Consider the following 12882-nt stretch of genomic DNA (forward strand, 5'->3'; position numbering starts at 1 on the left):
CTCTCGCTCTCTCTCTGCCCAGTCACAGCGCTCTCGCTCTCTCTCTGCCCAGTCACAGCGCTCTCGCTCTCTCTCTGCCCAGTCACAGCGCTCTCGCTCTCTCTCTGCCCAGTCACAGCGCTCTCTCTCTCTGCCCAGTCACAGCGCTCTCGCTCTCTCTCTGCCCAGTCACAGCGCTCTCGCTCTCTCTCTGCCCAGTCACAGCGCTCTCGCTCTCTCTCTGCCCAGTCACAGCGCTCTCGCTCTCTCTCTGCCCAGTCACAGCGCTCTCGCTCTCTCTCTCTGCCCAGTCACAGCGCTCTCTCTCTCTGCCCAGTCACAGCGCTCTCTCTCTCTGCCCAGTCACAGCGCTCTCTCTCTCTGCCCAGTCACAGCGCTCTCTCTCTCTGCCCAGTCACAGCGCTCTCTCTCTCTGCCCAGTCACAGCGCTCTCTCTCTCTGCCCAGTCACAGCGCTCTCTCTCTCTGCCCAGTCACAGCGCTCTCTCTCTCTGCCCAGTCACAGCGCTCTCTCTCTCTGCCCAGTCACAGCGCTCTCTCTCTCTGCCCAGTCACAGCGCTCTCTCTCTCTCTGCCCAGTCACAGCGCTCTCTCTCTCTCTGCCCAGTCACAGCGCTCTCTCTCTCTCTGCCCAGTCACAGCGCTCTCTCTCTCTCTGCCCAGTCACAGCGCTCTCTCTCTCTCTGCCCAGTCACAGCGCTCTCGCTCTCTCTGCTCAGTCACAGCGCTCGCGCTCTCTCTCTGCCCAGTCACAGCGCTCGCGCTCTCTCTCTGCCCAGTCACAGCGCTCGCGCTCTCTCTCTGCCCAGTCACAGCGCTCGCGCTCTCTCTCTGCCCAGTCACAGCGCTCGCGCTCTCTCTCTGCCCAGTCACAGCGCTCGCGCTCTCTCTCTGCCCAGTCACAGCTCTCGCGCTCTCTCTCTGCCCAGTCACAGCTCTCGCGCTCTCTCTCTGCCCAGTCACAGCTCTCGCGCTCTCTCTCTGCCCAGTCACAGCTCTCGCGCTCTCTCTCTGCCCAGTCACAGCGCTCTCGCGCTCTCTCTCTGCCCAGTCACAGCGCTCTCGCGCTCTCTCTCTGCCCAGTCACAGCGCTCTCGCGCTCTCTCTCTGCCCAGTCACAGCTCTTGCGCTCTCTCTCTCCAGCTCCTATGTTGCTGGAAGTGAACACTCTTACTCTGAGCGTAGGGTTATGGAGCCAGAGCTGCCTGACCTCTCTGATAGCGTTCCATGTAGTCAGATATTAACCTCATTGTGCCTCCCCTGCTGGTGCCCTCCAGTATCCTGGGCACAAGGCCTGTCAATACCCACTAGCTTCACCCCTGCCTGTGCTCTTACATCTTCATTGCATCTGCACTGTAGTGAAATATAGAAAGTATTGTCCTTATAGATTCACTACAACTTTTTGTCTCTGCTATTTTTAGATGTCCCACTGTCCTTTGAAGCTGACGGTAGTAACAGGGTGACTTTGATGACATCTGGAAAAGTGTCTTATTGTGCTTCTTGGGCGGTTGGGGAAAATGGCATGCCACTGGCTCCTTCAGTTACACTACAAAATAGCTTTGCCAAACGGTAAGCCAATGTCACCGACGTGAAAGTTAGGTTCGCAAATAGTGTGTGTATTACAGATGGTGCCAATAACAACATTTCTCAGAGCGTTTTCAGGTTATAGCTTAATCTTAAAATTGTTCAGCGTGGATAGCTGTCTGTTTGGGATAGGTCTTGTAGTTACTTAGACCTGATGATGACAGACGTGGGTCTTCCCCTGATTGGGCAAATGCATCTAAGACACACCCATTAATGCAAAAGAAATAATACTGCTGGGTCTGTGTTTTAACAGCAAGATTACAGTGTACAGATCACTTTTTTGTTGTTAAAGTATGTTTGCTACTCTGTTTAGGAAGGGGAAGACTGCAGATATGTTTATTAGTGTAGACCAAAGGTTCCCGAACGCGGTCCTCAAGGCTCCCCAACAGTTCAGGTTTTAGAGATATCCATGGTTGAGCACAGGTGGTTAAATCAAATTGACTTGGGTACTAAATAAGTTACTTCTGGTCAAGCATGGATATCCTTAAAACCTGGACTGTTAGGGTACCTTGAGGACCGAGTTTGGGAACCTCTGGAGTAGACATAAAAAAAAAAGTGTCAATGTTATATTTGCGCTTTCTTCGCTTTGTATTTAAAAAGCTGCGAGCTAGCTGAGTACTTATTACCTGCACGCTCTGGTCATTTACTGTGATGCATATTTGATTTTTAGTACCTTCTGTACTCACAGTCATGCAGAACTGCCCAGGGCCAGATTAACAATGGGGCGGATGGAGCTACAGCTCCAGGCCTCCAAATAAAAATAGGCCCATCATCATGACAGCATGATGTTGACTGACCATCTGCTGTCCACATGGTCAGCCATAAATCATAAGTAGTAAAATTGTATTTCTAGTTACCTCACAAAATAGAATTTTGTTTCTTTTATATATTTACGGAGACATTGGTGTTGAGATTATAGCGGGTGTATATGCCCATGTGGCTCTGGCCACACCACACAGCACTGGTCACACCTCATCTGCTTTTCAAAATAGGCCCTTAATCATTTTCAGCTCCAGGCCCATGTGGCCCTCAATCCGGCCCTGGAACTGCCTATCTTATTCATGTTATCTTATACTCTCTTGGCGAGGCTGGCACACTCCCTACCTATGCTGAGTTTTTACATCTGCATCCAACTCTGAATGAGGTTCATTGGGTATAAAAATAAAGGGGAGAGCCATATGCTGCCACTAATTCTTTTATTACCTCCACTACCTCTGTTACGCACTCATCCCACATGGTACACCTCCTAGCGACCTCTGTTTTCAGGTATCATTTCTCTCTGACTATACGCCAGTGATGCACCCCTCCCTCCCCCCCTGCTTCCCTCCCTCCCCCCCTGCTTCCCTCCCTCCTTCCCTCCCTCCTTCCCTTCCCCCCTGCTTCCCTCCCTCCTTCCCTTCCCCCCTGCTTCCCTCCCTCTCCCCCTGCCTCCCTCCCTCCCTCCTCCCTCCCTCCCTCCCTCCCTCCCTCCTTCCTCCCTCCCTCCTTCCTCACACACTTTTTATGTTTTTCTTTTAAAAATAAAATGTAAAAAACCCGGCAGCTCTTCATCATATTTGCCTTTGTACGCTCTTTTACAGTCCTGTTCGTCTTATTTGTACTGTTCTGACATTTTACTAGTTTCTTTTCGTTTTCGCTTTTGGAACCCCCCCTGCCTCCCCCAAAAAATACTATTTAACAATGCTGCCTAAATAATATACAATATAATTATTTGTCTAGTCTCAAATCTGAGGAGTACCCTGGTCATGAAGGGGGAGATGTATCAAAGTGGAGAGAGAGAATGTACCAACCCATTATAACCTAACTGTCATGTTACAGGTTGTTTTTGAAAAATGACAGTTAGCAGCTGATTGGTTGGTACTTTATCTCTGTCCAAAGCTTGGTACATAGACCATTTTGGGGTCTATTTACTAAGCCTTGGATTGAGATAAAGTACCAGCCAATCTGCTCCTAACTGCCATGTCACAGGCTATGCATGAAAAATGACAGTTAAGACCTGGTTGGCTGGTACTTTATCTCAGTCTGCTTTATCTCCATCCAAGGCTTAGTAAATAGGCCCCTAGCTCTCTAACCCCTTAAGGCTTTAAAGAACTCATTTATTTAATGCCTACAATTGTTATATGTCATAGTTACAGTTCCCAGTGCATTCTGGGAAATCAGACCCACATTCTCCGACAACTTCTGCTGCTTGTCCAGTGCGCCGTATGCCGACCGCGTTGTCTGTCCTGTAATTGTATATCTTTCAACAACAGGATATTAAGTAACATAGACCCAGTGTCTTCTATTGGAGCTTCCGGATTGACTGACATGAAGAAATTAGCCAAGTGGGCAGCAGAATCAAAACTGGATCCTAATGATCCCAGAAATACCTCCCTCATGCAGCTCATAAAGGTAAGAGATGGGATGTATTGGGTGGGCCCTGTTTAATAATTCCCTCTAATAGCAGTAACACCGATCGTTCTGCTGTAATGATCATTAGTCACACTCGTCTGCTTCCTTGGAGCTTCCGTGAGGCTCCCAGGCTGGAGCCTCCCGCAGTGGAGAAGTGGGCGGGGCATGAAACGCTGTATTATGATGTGGGGGTGGGGCTGTGGCTTACAATTTACAGATCCATGGGCAATTTTGCACCAGCTTATTACCAATGTTTTACCAGTTGCACTCTGAGCAATGGAATAATAAAAAAAAAGAAACTTTAAATTGTTTTGTTATACTTTAAAAACATTTGTACATTTGAAGGTTGTTAAGGTACAAATATTAGTTTCTTACAACTATATTAACTAAGCCTTGGATGGAGATATCAACGGAGATAAGGTACCAGCCAATCAGCACTTAACTGTCATTTTTTAAACACAGCCTGTGACATGACTGTTAGTAGCTGATTGGCTGGTACCTTATCTCCATCCAAGGCTTAGTAAATAGACCCCTCAGGCACTGGAGTGCGCACTGAACTGTCCTATTAGTCTGGTGACATGAAGAGACAGCAGCCACACATTTATTGGGATTGGGGAGAAAGTGAGAGGTGTCACTACGGGAGACATGTTAAACTTTTGGACACGTTTTCCAGGGCGCACACAAATTGTGTGAAAATATATTATTATATGTCTGTACTTCAGTCTATAGCCTCTTATTAATTGTAGATTGCAGACAGTGGGAACGCCTATGTTCCTGAGTTCTTCAGGCTTGAGCAGCTACAAAAGGAGTTTGACTTTGTGTCTGATGAAGAACTGGGCAGATCGAAACGGTTCCGGCTACTACAGCTCCGTAACCAAGAGGTCGCAGAGTTCCGCAACTACAAGATGGTGCCTATAAAGGAGCGAGAGATTCCAGACAAGGTGTTTGCGGTAAGCAGCATTAAGTATATATTGCACGTATGGTTTGATGAATAGTGCGTTTGATAATGTTATGGCATTATTCTGTTATTAGAAGTGCTTGTATAATAAATTAACACTGCTCTTGTCTCCCTTGCTATTGAATATAAAAACAAGAGAAGCTGCCACTGGGTTCTATTACAATAGTTCAACTGGTATGGTTTGGGTATATTTTGTTGACATTCATAACATTGACATGAGAATGTCGACAAGCTTGGAATGTTGACATTGACTACGTTGACACTGATGAATTGACAACATGATTAGAATGTCGTCAAATGTTCAGCTGTGACTTACCTTGTTCGGCGAATTTGGCGGTCAGCCGGCGGTGAGTTCTGGCTGATCCTGCATTTGTTTCGGTGTTAAGTAATGCTAAACCCTATTCCTAACCCTAACCCTCCCTTTACGCAGCCTAACTCTAACCCTCTCCCCCCATAGCCTAACACTAACCGTCTCTTTCCACAGCCTAGCCCTAACCTCCCTTCTCACAGCCTAACCCAACATTTCCCCTCCCACAGCCTAACCCTAACCCTCCCCTCCCGCAGCCAAACCCTCCTCTCCCGCAGCCTAACCTAACCCTCCTCTGCCATAGCCTAACCCTAACTCTCCCCTCCCATGCCCTTAATCTCCCTTCCCGCAGCCTAACATTGACCTTCCACTCCCACAGCTAACCTTCCCACAGCCTAACCTTAACTCTCCCCTCCCGTGCCCTTACTCTCTCTTCCCGGTGTCTAACATTAAACTTCCCCTCCAACACCCTAACCCTATCTCTTTCCTTGTGCAGCCTAACTCTTAACTCTCCCCTTGGGCTGCCTAACCCTAACTCTCCCCTCCTGCAGCCTAACCCTAACTCTCCCCTCCCGCAGCCTAACCCTAACTCTCCCCTCCCGCAGCCTAACCCTAACTCTCCCCTCCCGCAGCCTAACCCTAACTCTCCCCTCCCGCAGCCTAACCCTAACTCTCCCCTCCCGCAGCCTAACCCTAACTCTCCCCTCCCGCAGCCTAACCCTAACTCTCCCCTCCCGCAGCCTAACCCTAACTCTCCCCTCCCGCAGCCTAACCCTAACTCTCCCCTCCCGCAGTATAACCCTAACTCTCCCCTCCTGCAGTATAACCCTAACTCGCCCCTCCCGCAGCCTAACCCTAACTCTCCCCTCCCGCAGCCTAACCCTAACTCTCCCCTCCCGCAGCCTAACCCTAACTCTCCCCTCCCGCAGCCTAACCCTAACTCTCCTGTCCCGCAGCCTAACCCTAACTCTCCTGTCCCGCAGCCTAAGGCTAACTCCCCTGTCCCGCAGCCTAAGGCTGACTCCCCTGTCCCGCAGCCTAAGGCTGACTCCCCTGTCCCGCAGCCTAAGGCTGACTCCCCTGTCCCGCAGCCTAAGGCTGACTCCCCTGTCCCGCAGCCTAAGGCTGACTCCCCTGTCCCGCAGCCTAAGGCTGACTCCCCTGTCCCGCAGCCTAAGGCTGACTCCCCTGTCCCGCAGCCTAAGGCTGACTCCCCTGTCCCGCAGCCTAAGGCTGACTCCCCTGTCCCGCAGCCTAAGGCTGACTCCCCTGTCCCGCAGCCTAAGGCTGACTCCCCTGTCCCGCAGCCTAAGGCTGACTCCCCTGTCCCGCAGCCTAAGGCTGACTCCCCTGTCCCGCAGCCTAAGGCTGACTCCCCTGTCCCGCAGCCTAAGGCTGACTCCCCTGTCCCGCAGCCTAAGGCTGACTCCCCTGTCCCGCAGCCTAAGGCTGACTCCCCTGTCCCGCAGCCTAAGGCTGACTCCCCTGTCCCGCAGCCTAAGGCTGACTCCCCTGTCCCGCAGCCTAAGGCTGACTCCCCTGTCTCGCAGCCTAAGGCTGACGCCCCTGTCCCGCAGCCTAAGGCTAACTCTCTAAAGGTCCACTAGCAGATAGTGGAACGACAGTACGATTACAACATTGTAATCGTACAGTCGTTCCTTATCCCCTGTAGGCCCCTTTCATCATCTCTCTCTATATAACCAGCTTGCAAAATAATTGCAACTTTATAAACAGCAAATCACAGTAATGAAGGTAATCCGCTCTGTTTGTTTTCTAAATACCAATATTACTTTATCAGTACATGTGAAGTAAAAATGACACATATTCAGCTCTTATTGCAGAATGAAATGTGTTTCTTTGTTACATATTGTAGAATTGTGAGAAGAGATTGCGGGAGGAAGATGTGGGCATTACAGAAACACACTTAGATGCACATAGGATTCGTGTTGCCAAATATCTCCATAAGGTAAGTACAAATGATGCCTTTAGTGACATAGGAATACAAGAATATAAGTAACTTTTGTGTAATAATAGATTGCTGAGCTTTTCTGAGTAAATGTCTTTAGTCTGAGTTTAGCATCTGCACTGCTGTTATCTAGATGTCCCCATATATACTTCCCGAGGGATAACTGCCCAGTTTGCAGGATTTCCCATCTCACCAGCTCTGCTCACCAAGTTTCTATGCTGTGTTCTTTCTGCTGGGTACTCACGACAGGCTTACTTAGACTATTGGAGTATGTGATTCATTCATTCATTCATTTTTAATAGGAAGAGAATACAACAGGGCCTATATGAGTATGTTTCATAATGAATTTTGTATATAGTTACTTGTAACTAGAGTGAATTACTATCTGCAATACAGCTCAGCCTAAGCCTGTCACCCGGGGTTCCGACATTCAGTCAGAGTTCCACTATTACAAACTATTACATTAGTATTGGTCAAATGTAAAACAGTTAGTGACCATTACCCACAGCTGGTAAGTGAAGCACTGGGAGACTGGCAGAGCAGCACATTTTAAACAAATTTGGGAACCCAGCTCAGCCCAGGTACTCGTATCAGCATTTCTGCAATATATAAATCCTGAATAAAATAAAATAAAGATAAAAAACATACAATACTGGCAAATATGCCATGGTGCATTATCACATTTTGACTCTGGTTCTTAGGACCCTGCAGGCTTCGCCTTTTGAGCTCTTGGATACTGTGGACATTTTTTGGCTCACCTGGCAGACTGTCTTCCTCCTGGCCATAGCTTCTGCTAGACGGGTGTCGGACTTGAGCGCTTTATCCTGTCGCTCTCCATTTCTAAGGATACCTTCCTAAGGTTGTTTCCAGGTTTCACATCAATCAAGAGATTGTGTTTCCTGCTTTCCAGGTTCCAAATTCTTCTCCGGAAGTGGCCTCTCTGGATGTTGTGTGGGCTCTCCGGATTTATGTACGTAGGACAAAGGACCTGCGTAGGACAGATGCTCTCTTTGTCCTGTGTGACTTTTGCAAACGGGGTTGGCCAGCGACTAAGCAGACGCTGGCAAGATGGATCCGTTTGGCTATTCGCCACACTTATGCAGTGGCGGATCTTCTTGCACAGTCTGGGGTGAGGGCTCATTCAACCCAGTCGCTGGGAACTTTGTGGGCACAACGACGTGGTGCTTCTGCAGAGCAGCTGTGTAGGGCAGCCACGTGGTCTTCTGCCAATACGTTCCTGAAATTCTATTCCTTTGATACGTTCGCCACATCTGATACGGCATTTGGCCAAAGGGTTCTTAGAGCAGCCCAGGAAGGCTCCTGAGAAACAATTCCTTTCTGCGTAGGAAGCTGCTGGGCTCTGAAGCAGCCATCGCATATGCCTCTGCGGGAGGACAGGGACAACAGCCACAAGCTCCTCTCCTCTGCTGGGTTTAGCCTCCAAGGAAGGTTAAGTATATGTCTATTGTTATTGCCTGTCTGGGAGTTTGGCAGTGCTCAGTGACTTGCATTTTTTTTTCAATTTTTTTGGGCTACCTACGTCCGCAGGTTAGCGCAACGGCGGGGCAGATATGACAGATTAATCAAATCCTGCCAAGGTCCAAACCCCTACCTTGGCAATATTTTTTACCTGTGCGCAGTGTCAGGTAAAATTGCCATGTGGACAGTTGGACTCTGGGGCGCTGTGCATGGACTGTCAGACGGGGCCTAGTTATGCGCAGGTGTCAGGTGGTGCTGCATCCGCCTCGGACGAACCGGCGTGGGCTCAGACTATGGGTCGGTCGCTCACCAACTTGGTGAAGCTCATGGTGCGTCAGCGGGAAGAACAGGCTCAGGGGGCTGACCCACCTGTCCCCTATCATGCAGTCATCGCCGTCAGCCGGGGTGGTCCCTCACTGGAGCCTGATCCACCTTGGCTTCGTGCCATGGAACGCACAGCGGCAGGATTCAAGAAGGTTTCCTCTTTTATATGGAACGGTTCTTTGAGGATCCTAAGCTCTGCACTGCGCATAAGCGTCTACCTTTGTCCAGGGGACCGTTAGACTTTTTGGATTCTGAGGGGGGGGAACTTCCAGAGGAGGAGGTTCTCCCTGAGGAGGGTCCAGAGCCCCCTTTGGGTCAAGGTGTGGAGGACCTCATTACTGCGGTGAGGCAGTCTCTGGACTGCCTAGACTTGAATAACTAAGCAGCAGCGGTGGGACCATTCAAGCGTAGGCGTAAGAGGATTGTTTGTTTCCCGGCTCCCTCGGACCTCTCGAATCTCATCGAGCAGGCGTGGAAAGCGCCGGATAAGAAGTTCTCCATCCTCGCAAGTTTGTGGCCCTTTACCCGCTCCCGCCAGACCGGATCGCCAAGTGGGAACAGCCTCCCAAGGTTGATGCAGCAGTGGTACGTTTGGCTAGGCACACTGCACTTCCGGTTCAAGTTTCGGCGTCCTACAAGGATCCGCTGAATAAAAAATTGGAAGGCTACCATTTTTATTGGCTCGGGGATCATTATTCGCCTTTGCTGGCCTCCGCGTGGGTCGCTCATGGAGACATGGCCTGAGCGACCCACTTAAACCAGGAAAATTGTCTTTCCTGTGTTCTCCCCATCGGAGACTTACTGGGACATTCTGACACTGTTTGTCGTCGTCCGGGCCCTGCGGATCTACTTGGACAGAACTTCTGCCATACGTCGTACGGACTCCCTACTGGTTCTCTACGATGCTCAGAAACGTGGCTGGCTGGTCGGCCACGAAGCAGACCATTGCAAGATGTATCCGCTCTGTCATCTCTCAGGCCTATTCTGATGCCGAGTGACCGGCACCTGCCAAGATGTCGGCTCATTCTACTCGGGCGTGGTGACCTCCTGGGTGGCGCGCCATGGAGCCTCGGCTGAACAGGTCTGTTGTGCAGCTACCTGGTCCTCTGCCCACACGTTTGCGCATTTTTTACAGGTTTCATGTTTATGCCTCCAGTGACGCCCACTTTGGGCGTACAGTTCTCCGGTCAGGCAACCTGAGTGTTCCCTCCCCTGGGGGCGGCTTTTGAACTTCCCATGCTCCAGTGTCCCCCAGCCCTGATGAAGGTGAAAAGGGGATTTTTGGTTACTTATCATTCTCTGAATCAGGTTGGGGACACTGTGTTCCCTCCCGCTCAGTCGTGTTATGTTGGATTTTTGACAACGTTGGTCCCTGCGGTACAGTTAATTTGGTTATTGTTATAACCGTTTCGCTGAGTTACTGCTTCTCCTTACCAGGCGCTTTTGAAGTTGTACTGCAGTCATGGGGTTGCAGAGGGGAGGAGCTTGGGTTAAAAGTTACAGTGTTTGTTAAGTGCCAGCTCCTTGCAGTCCCATCTACAACCCCATGATCCAGTGTCCCCCAGTCTGATTCAGAGAAAATAATTCAACGGTAAGTAACCAAAAATCCCCTTATCTGTATTTGTTCACTCATGCAGCTTGCTTTGTAGCCTCTCTTACCTAATTATTGTATAACTGTACCTTAGATGAGTGAGTGCCTCATGACTGCATAGGGAAGAGATGTAACCAATCAGCTGCTACCTATCATATTACAGAATGTACTTTATAAATGCTAACTAGAAGCTGATTGGTTGTAATGGGCAACTTCTCCACTGTATAGGAGGTGTGATAGCTCTCCCCCTGTGTGCCTAAACATTCGCAGCACCAAACAAGTTGCTTCAGTGATTCATTTATTAATGCGGCATTGGGGGTCTGTCTCGCCATTCTCCTGAGGTGATAACTGAAGTGTTGCCCTTTCAAACCATACACCAACTGCCAGTTACATTTGCATACGTGTTGGGTGCACTTAGTTGTACATTTTAAGGGGTAAATTTACTAAAGTGAGAGTTTTTAGAAGAGAGTTTTAAAAGTGATGTTGCCCATAGCAACCAATAAGATTCTACTTAACATTTAACTAGCACCTTCTAGTAGATAATAGCTAGAATCTGATTGGTTGCTATGGGCAACATCACTTTTAAAACTCTCTTCTAAAAACTCTCACTTTAGTAAATTTACCCCTAAGCATCACTAATTCCATCATTAGACTTTTTTATTTTTTTTAAATGATACCCTAAATTTGCTGTCCCCGGAAGCCTGTTTCCTTTGTCAGCTGCCTCGGAGTGCCGCCTTATAGGTACCTCCCAGGTTTTACCTTAAATCACTGGATTTTTTTTTATGATACCACCATAGATGATGATGATATTTTGCTCACCTATAAAAATAAACCAAAAACATTTTGTAGAAATTAAAAGGGGAAATCTTTTGGAGATGGATTTTTTTTTTGTAAATACTTTAGAACTATTTACAGAGCACTATTTGTTATAGTCTGTTTAAAATAATAATTTTGCTTCTCCTTATGCTAACAGATTAGGGAATCTGTGATAAACCGGTTCCTGATAGCAAAACATCATTTTCTTCTCTCCGACTTGGTTGTTGAAGAAGACATCCCTAGTCTTGGGTAAGATGTATGTGTGTGCGTATATGTGATCTATACATAAACAGTTATGCAGTATCTATAGGTGGAACAAGCGCAGTTATGGGGTTTATCATTCGGCGGATATAAAGACTGCAATCACGGCTTTAAATCCTGCTGGAAAACCATTCATTAGTAAGTTAGCCACCAAGCAATTCTGAATGCGATTTTATAGCAAGCAGCCTACATATGTAACTCAGAGCGATTTACCAGTGATTGTGGGTTGCCAGCGTTTCTGCCGCTTGCCACACAGGGCTGAATGGGCATTACAAGGTGCCAACAGGGCATTCGCTCGCAGAAGAAGCGTCCCATGGTCATGTAAGTAGAGTGGTGGGCTATTCTGAGGTGAGCGCATGCAGAGAGCCGTCCGATTCCAGCCAGATCTCCTGCACTAAAGGTGCCCACACACATACCGACTTTTCATCCAATTTGGCTGATGTCGATGAATCATGACAACAGATCATGTAAAAAATGGCCAAATCGTGAGTTTCTACTCTTGATCACGATGCCGATGCGCGTCCCCGCTCGTCGTACCTCGCATTTTCAGATCTGCCATGCTGTAAGGCAGATTAGCCAATCTGGGATACAATGTACTGGCTGATAGATCTTAAATCATATTGGACATTTTTAACTCCAAATCGTGACCACGACTGCCTGGGGAGAGTTCAGGGAGAGTTCAGGGGAAATCGTGTACATCGGCTGATTGGGAGCAAGTCGGTATGTGTGTGGGCACCTTAAGAATGGAGCTGGTGAAAATGCTGATGATAGTTTGGCGGCTGATCTCAAAATCTCATTTTCGCATTGGGATGTCTGGAATTGGGCGGCATTATGACTGCATCACGTGGGACACAGAAGCAGGCCCTAGGGGTCTAAGACCAGGTGCTCACTGGCTTTGCAATACCAGTTATTGATGGGGAGTAAAAATGCATGTCAGGCGCAAACGTGTTTGTTACTAGCATTTACACAAGTGTTTGGGGCTTGCTGTAGGCTCACACATGTGATTACCTGCAGTAAGACATGTGGATAGAAGGTGATGCGCTGACAATGATAGTAAGAGCACTAGTGAGTATGCGGATACTATGGTGATACCTATTTAGTTCTAAGTTCACTGGGTATTAGTTGGTCATGAGCCCCAACATGATTGCTTAAGTCACTCCCATTAATTATTAGTGAAAATGTCAGAGGTATTTACTACATTTGTAT

The 12882-nt window shown here is 48.5% G+C and overlaps 1 protein-coding gene across 3 annotated transcripts in view; it reads left to right on the forward strand.

Moving 5' to 3' along the window:
- The window catches only part of CC2D2A (coiled-coil and C2 domain containing 2A), a 121016-nt gene that overhangs the window by 60173 nt on the left and 47961 nt on the right, over positions 1 to 12882 (forward strand). For all 3 annotated transcript variants that reach the window (XM_088473872.1, XM_088473874.1, XM_088473873.1), the window contains exons 18-22: positions 1421 to 1568; positions 3836 to 3974; positions 4721 to 4924; positions 7113 to 7205; positions 11573 to 11664. In XM_088473872.1, coding sequence (XP_088329998.1) covers positions 1421 to 1568; positions 3836 to 3974; positions 4721 to 4924; positions 7113 to 7205; positions 11573 to 11664 — 676 coding nt within the window. The remainder of the gene's footprint in view (positions 1 to 1420; positions 1569 to 3835; positions 3975 to 4720; positions 4925 to 7112; positions 7206 to 11572; positions 11665 to 12882) is intronic.

This window comes from Taudactylus pleione, unplaced genomic scaffold, assembly GCF_031769625.1.
Source record: "Taudactylus pleione unplaced genomic scaffold, aTauple2 ptg000143l, whole genome shotgun sequence".
In the NCBI taxonomy this organism is placed as follows: Eukaryota; Metazoa; Chordata; class Amphibia; order Anura; family Myobatrachidae; genus Taudactylus; species Taudactylus pleione.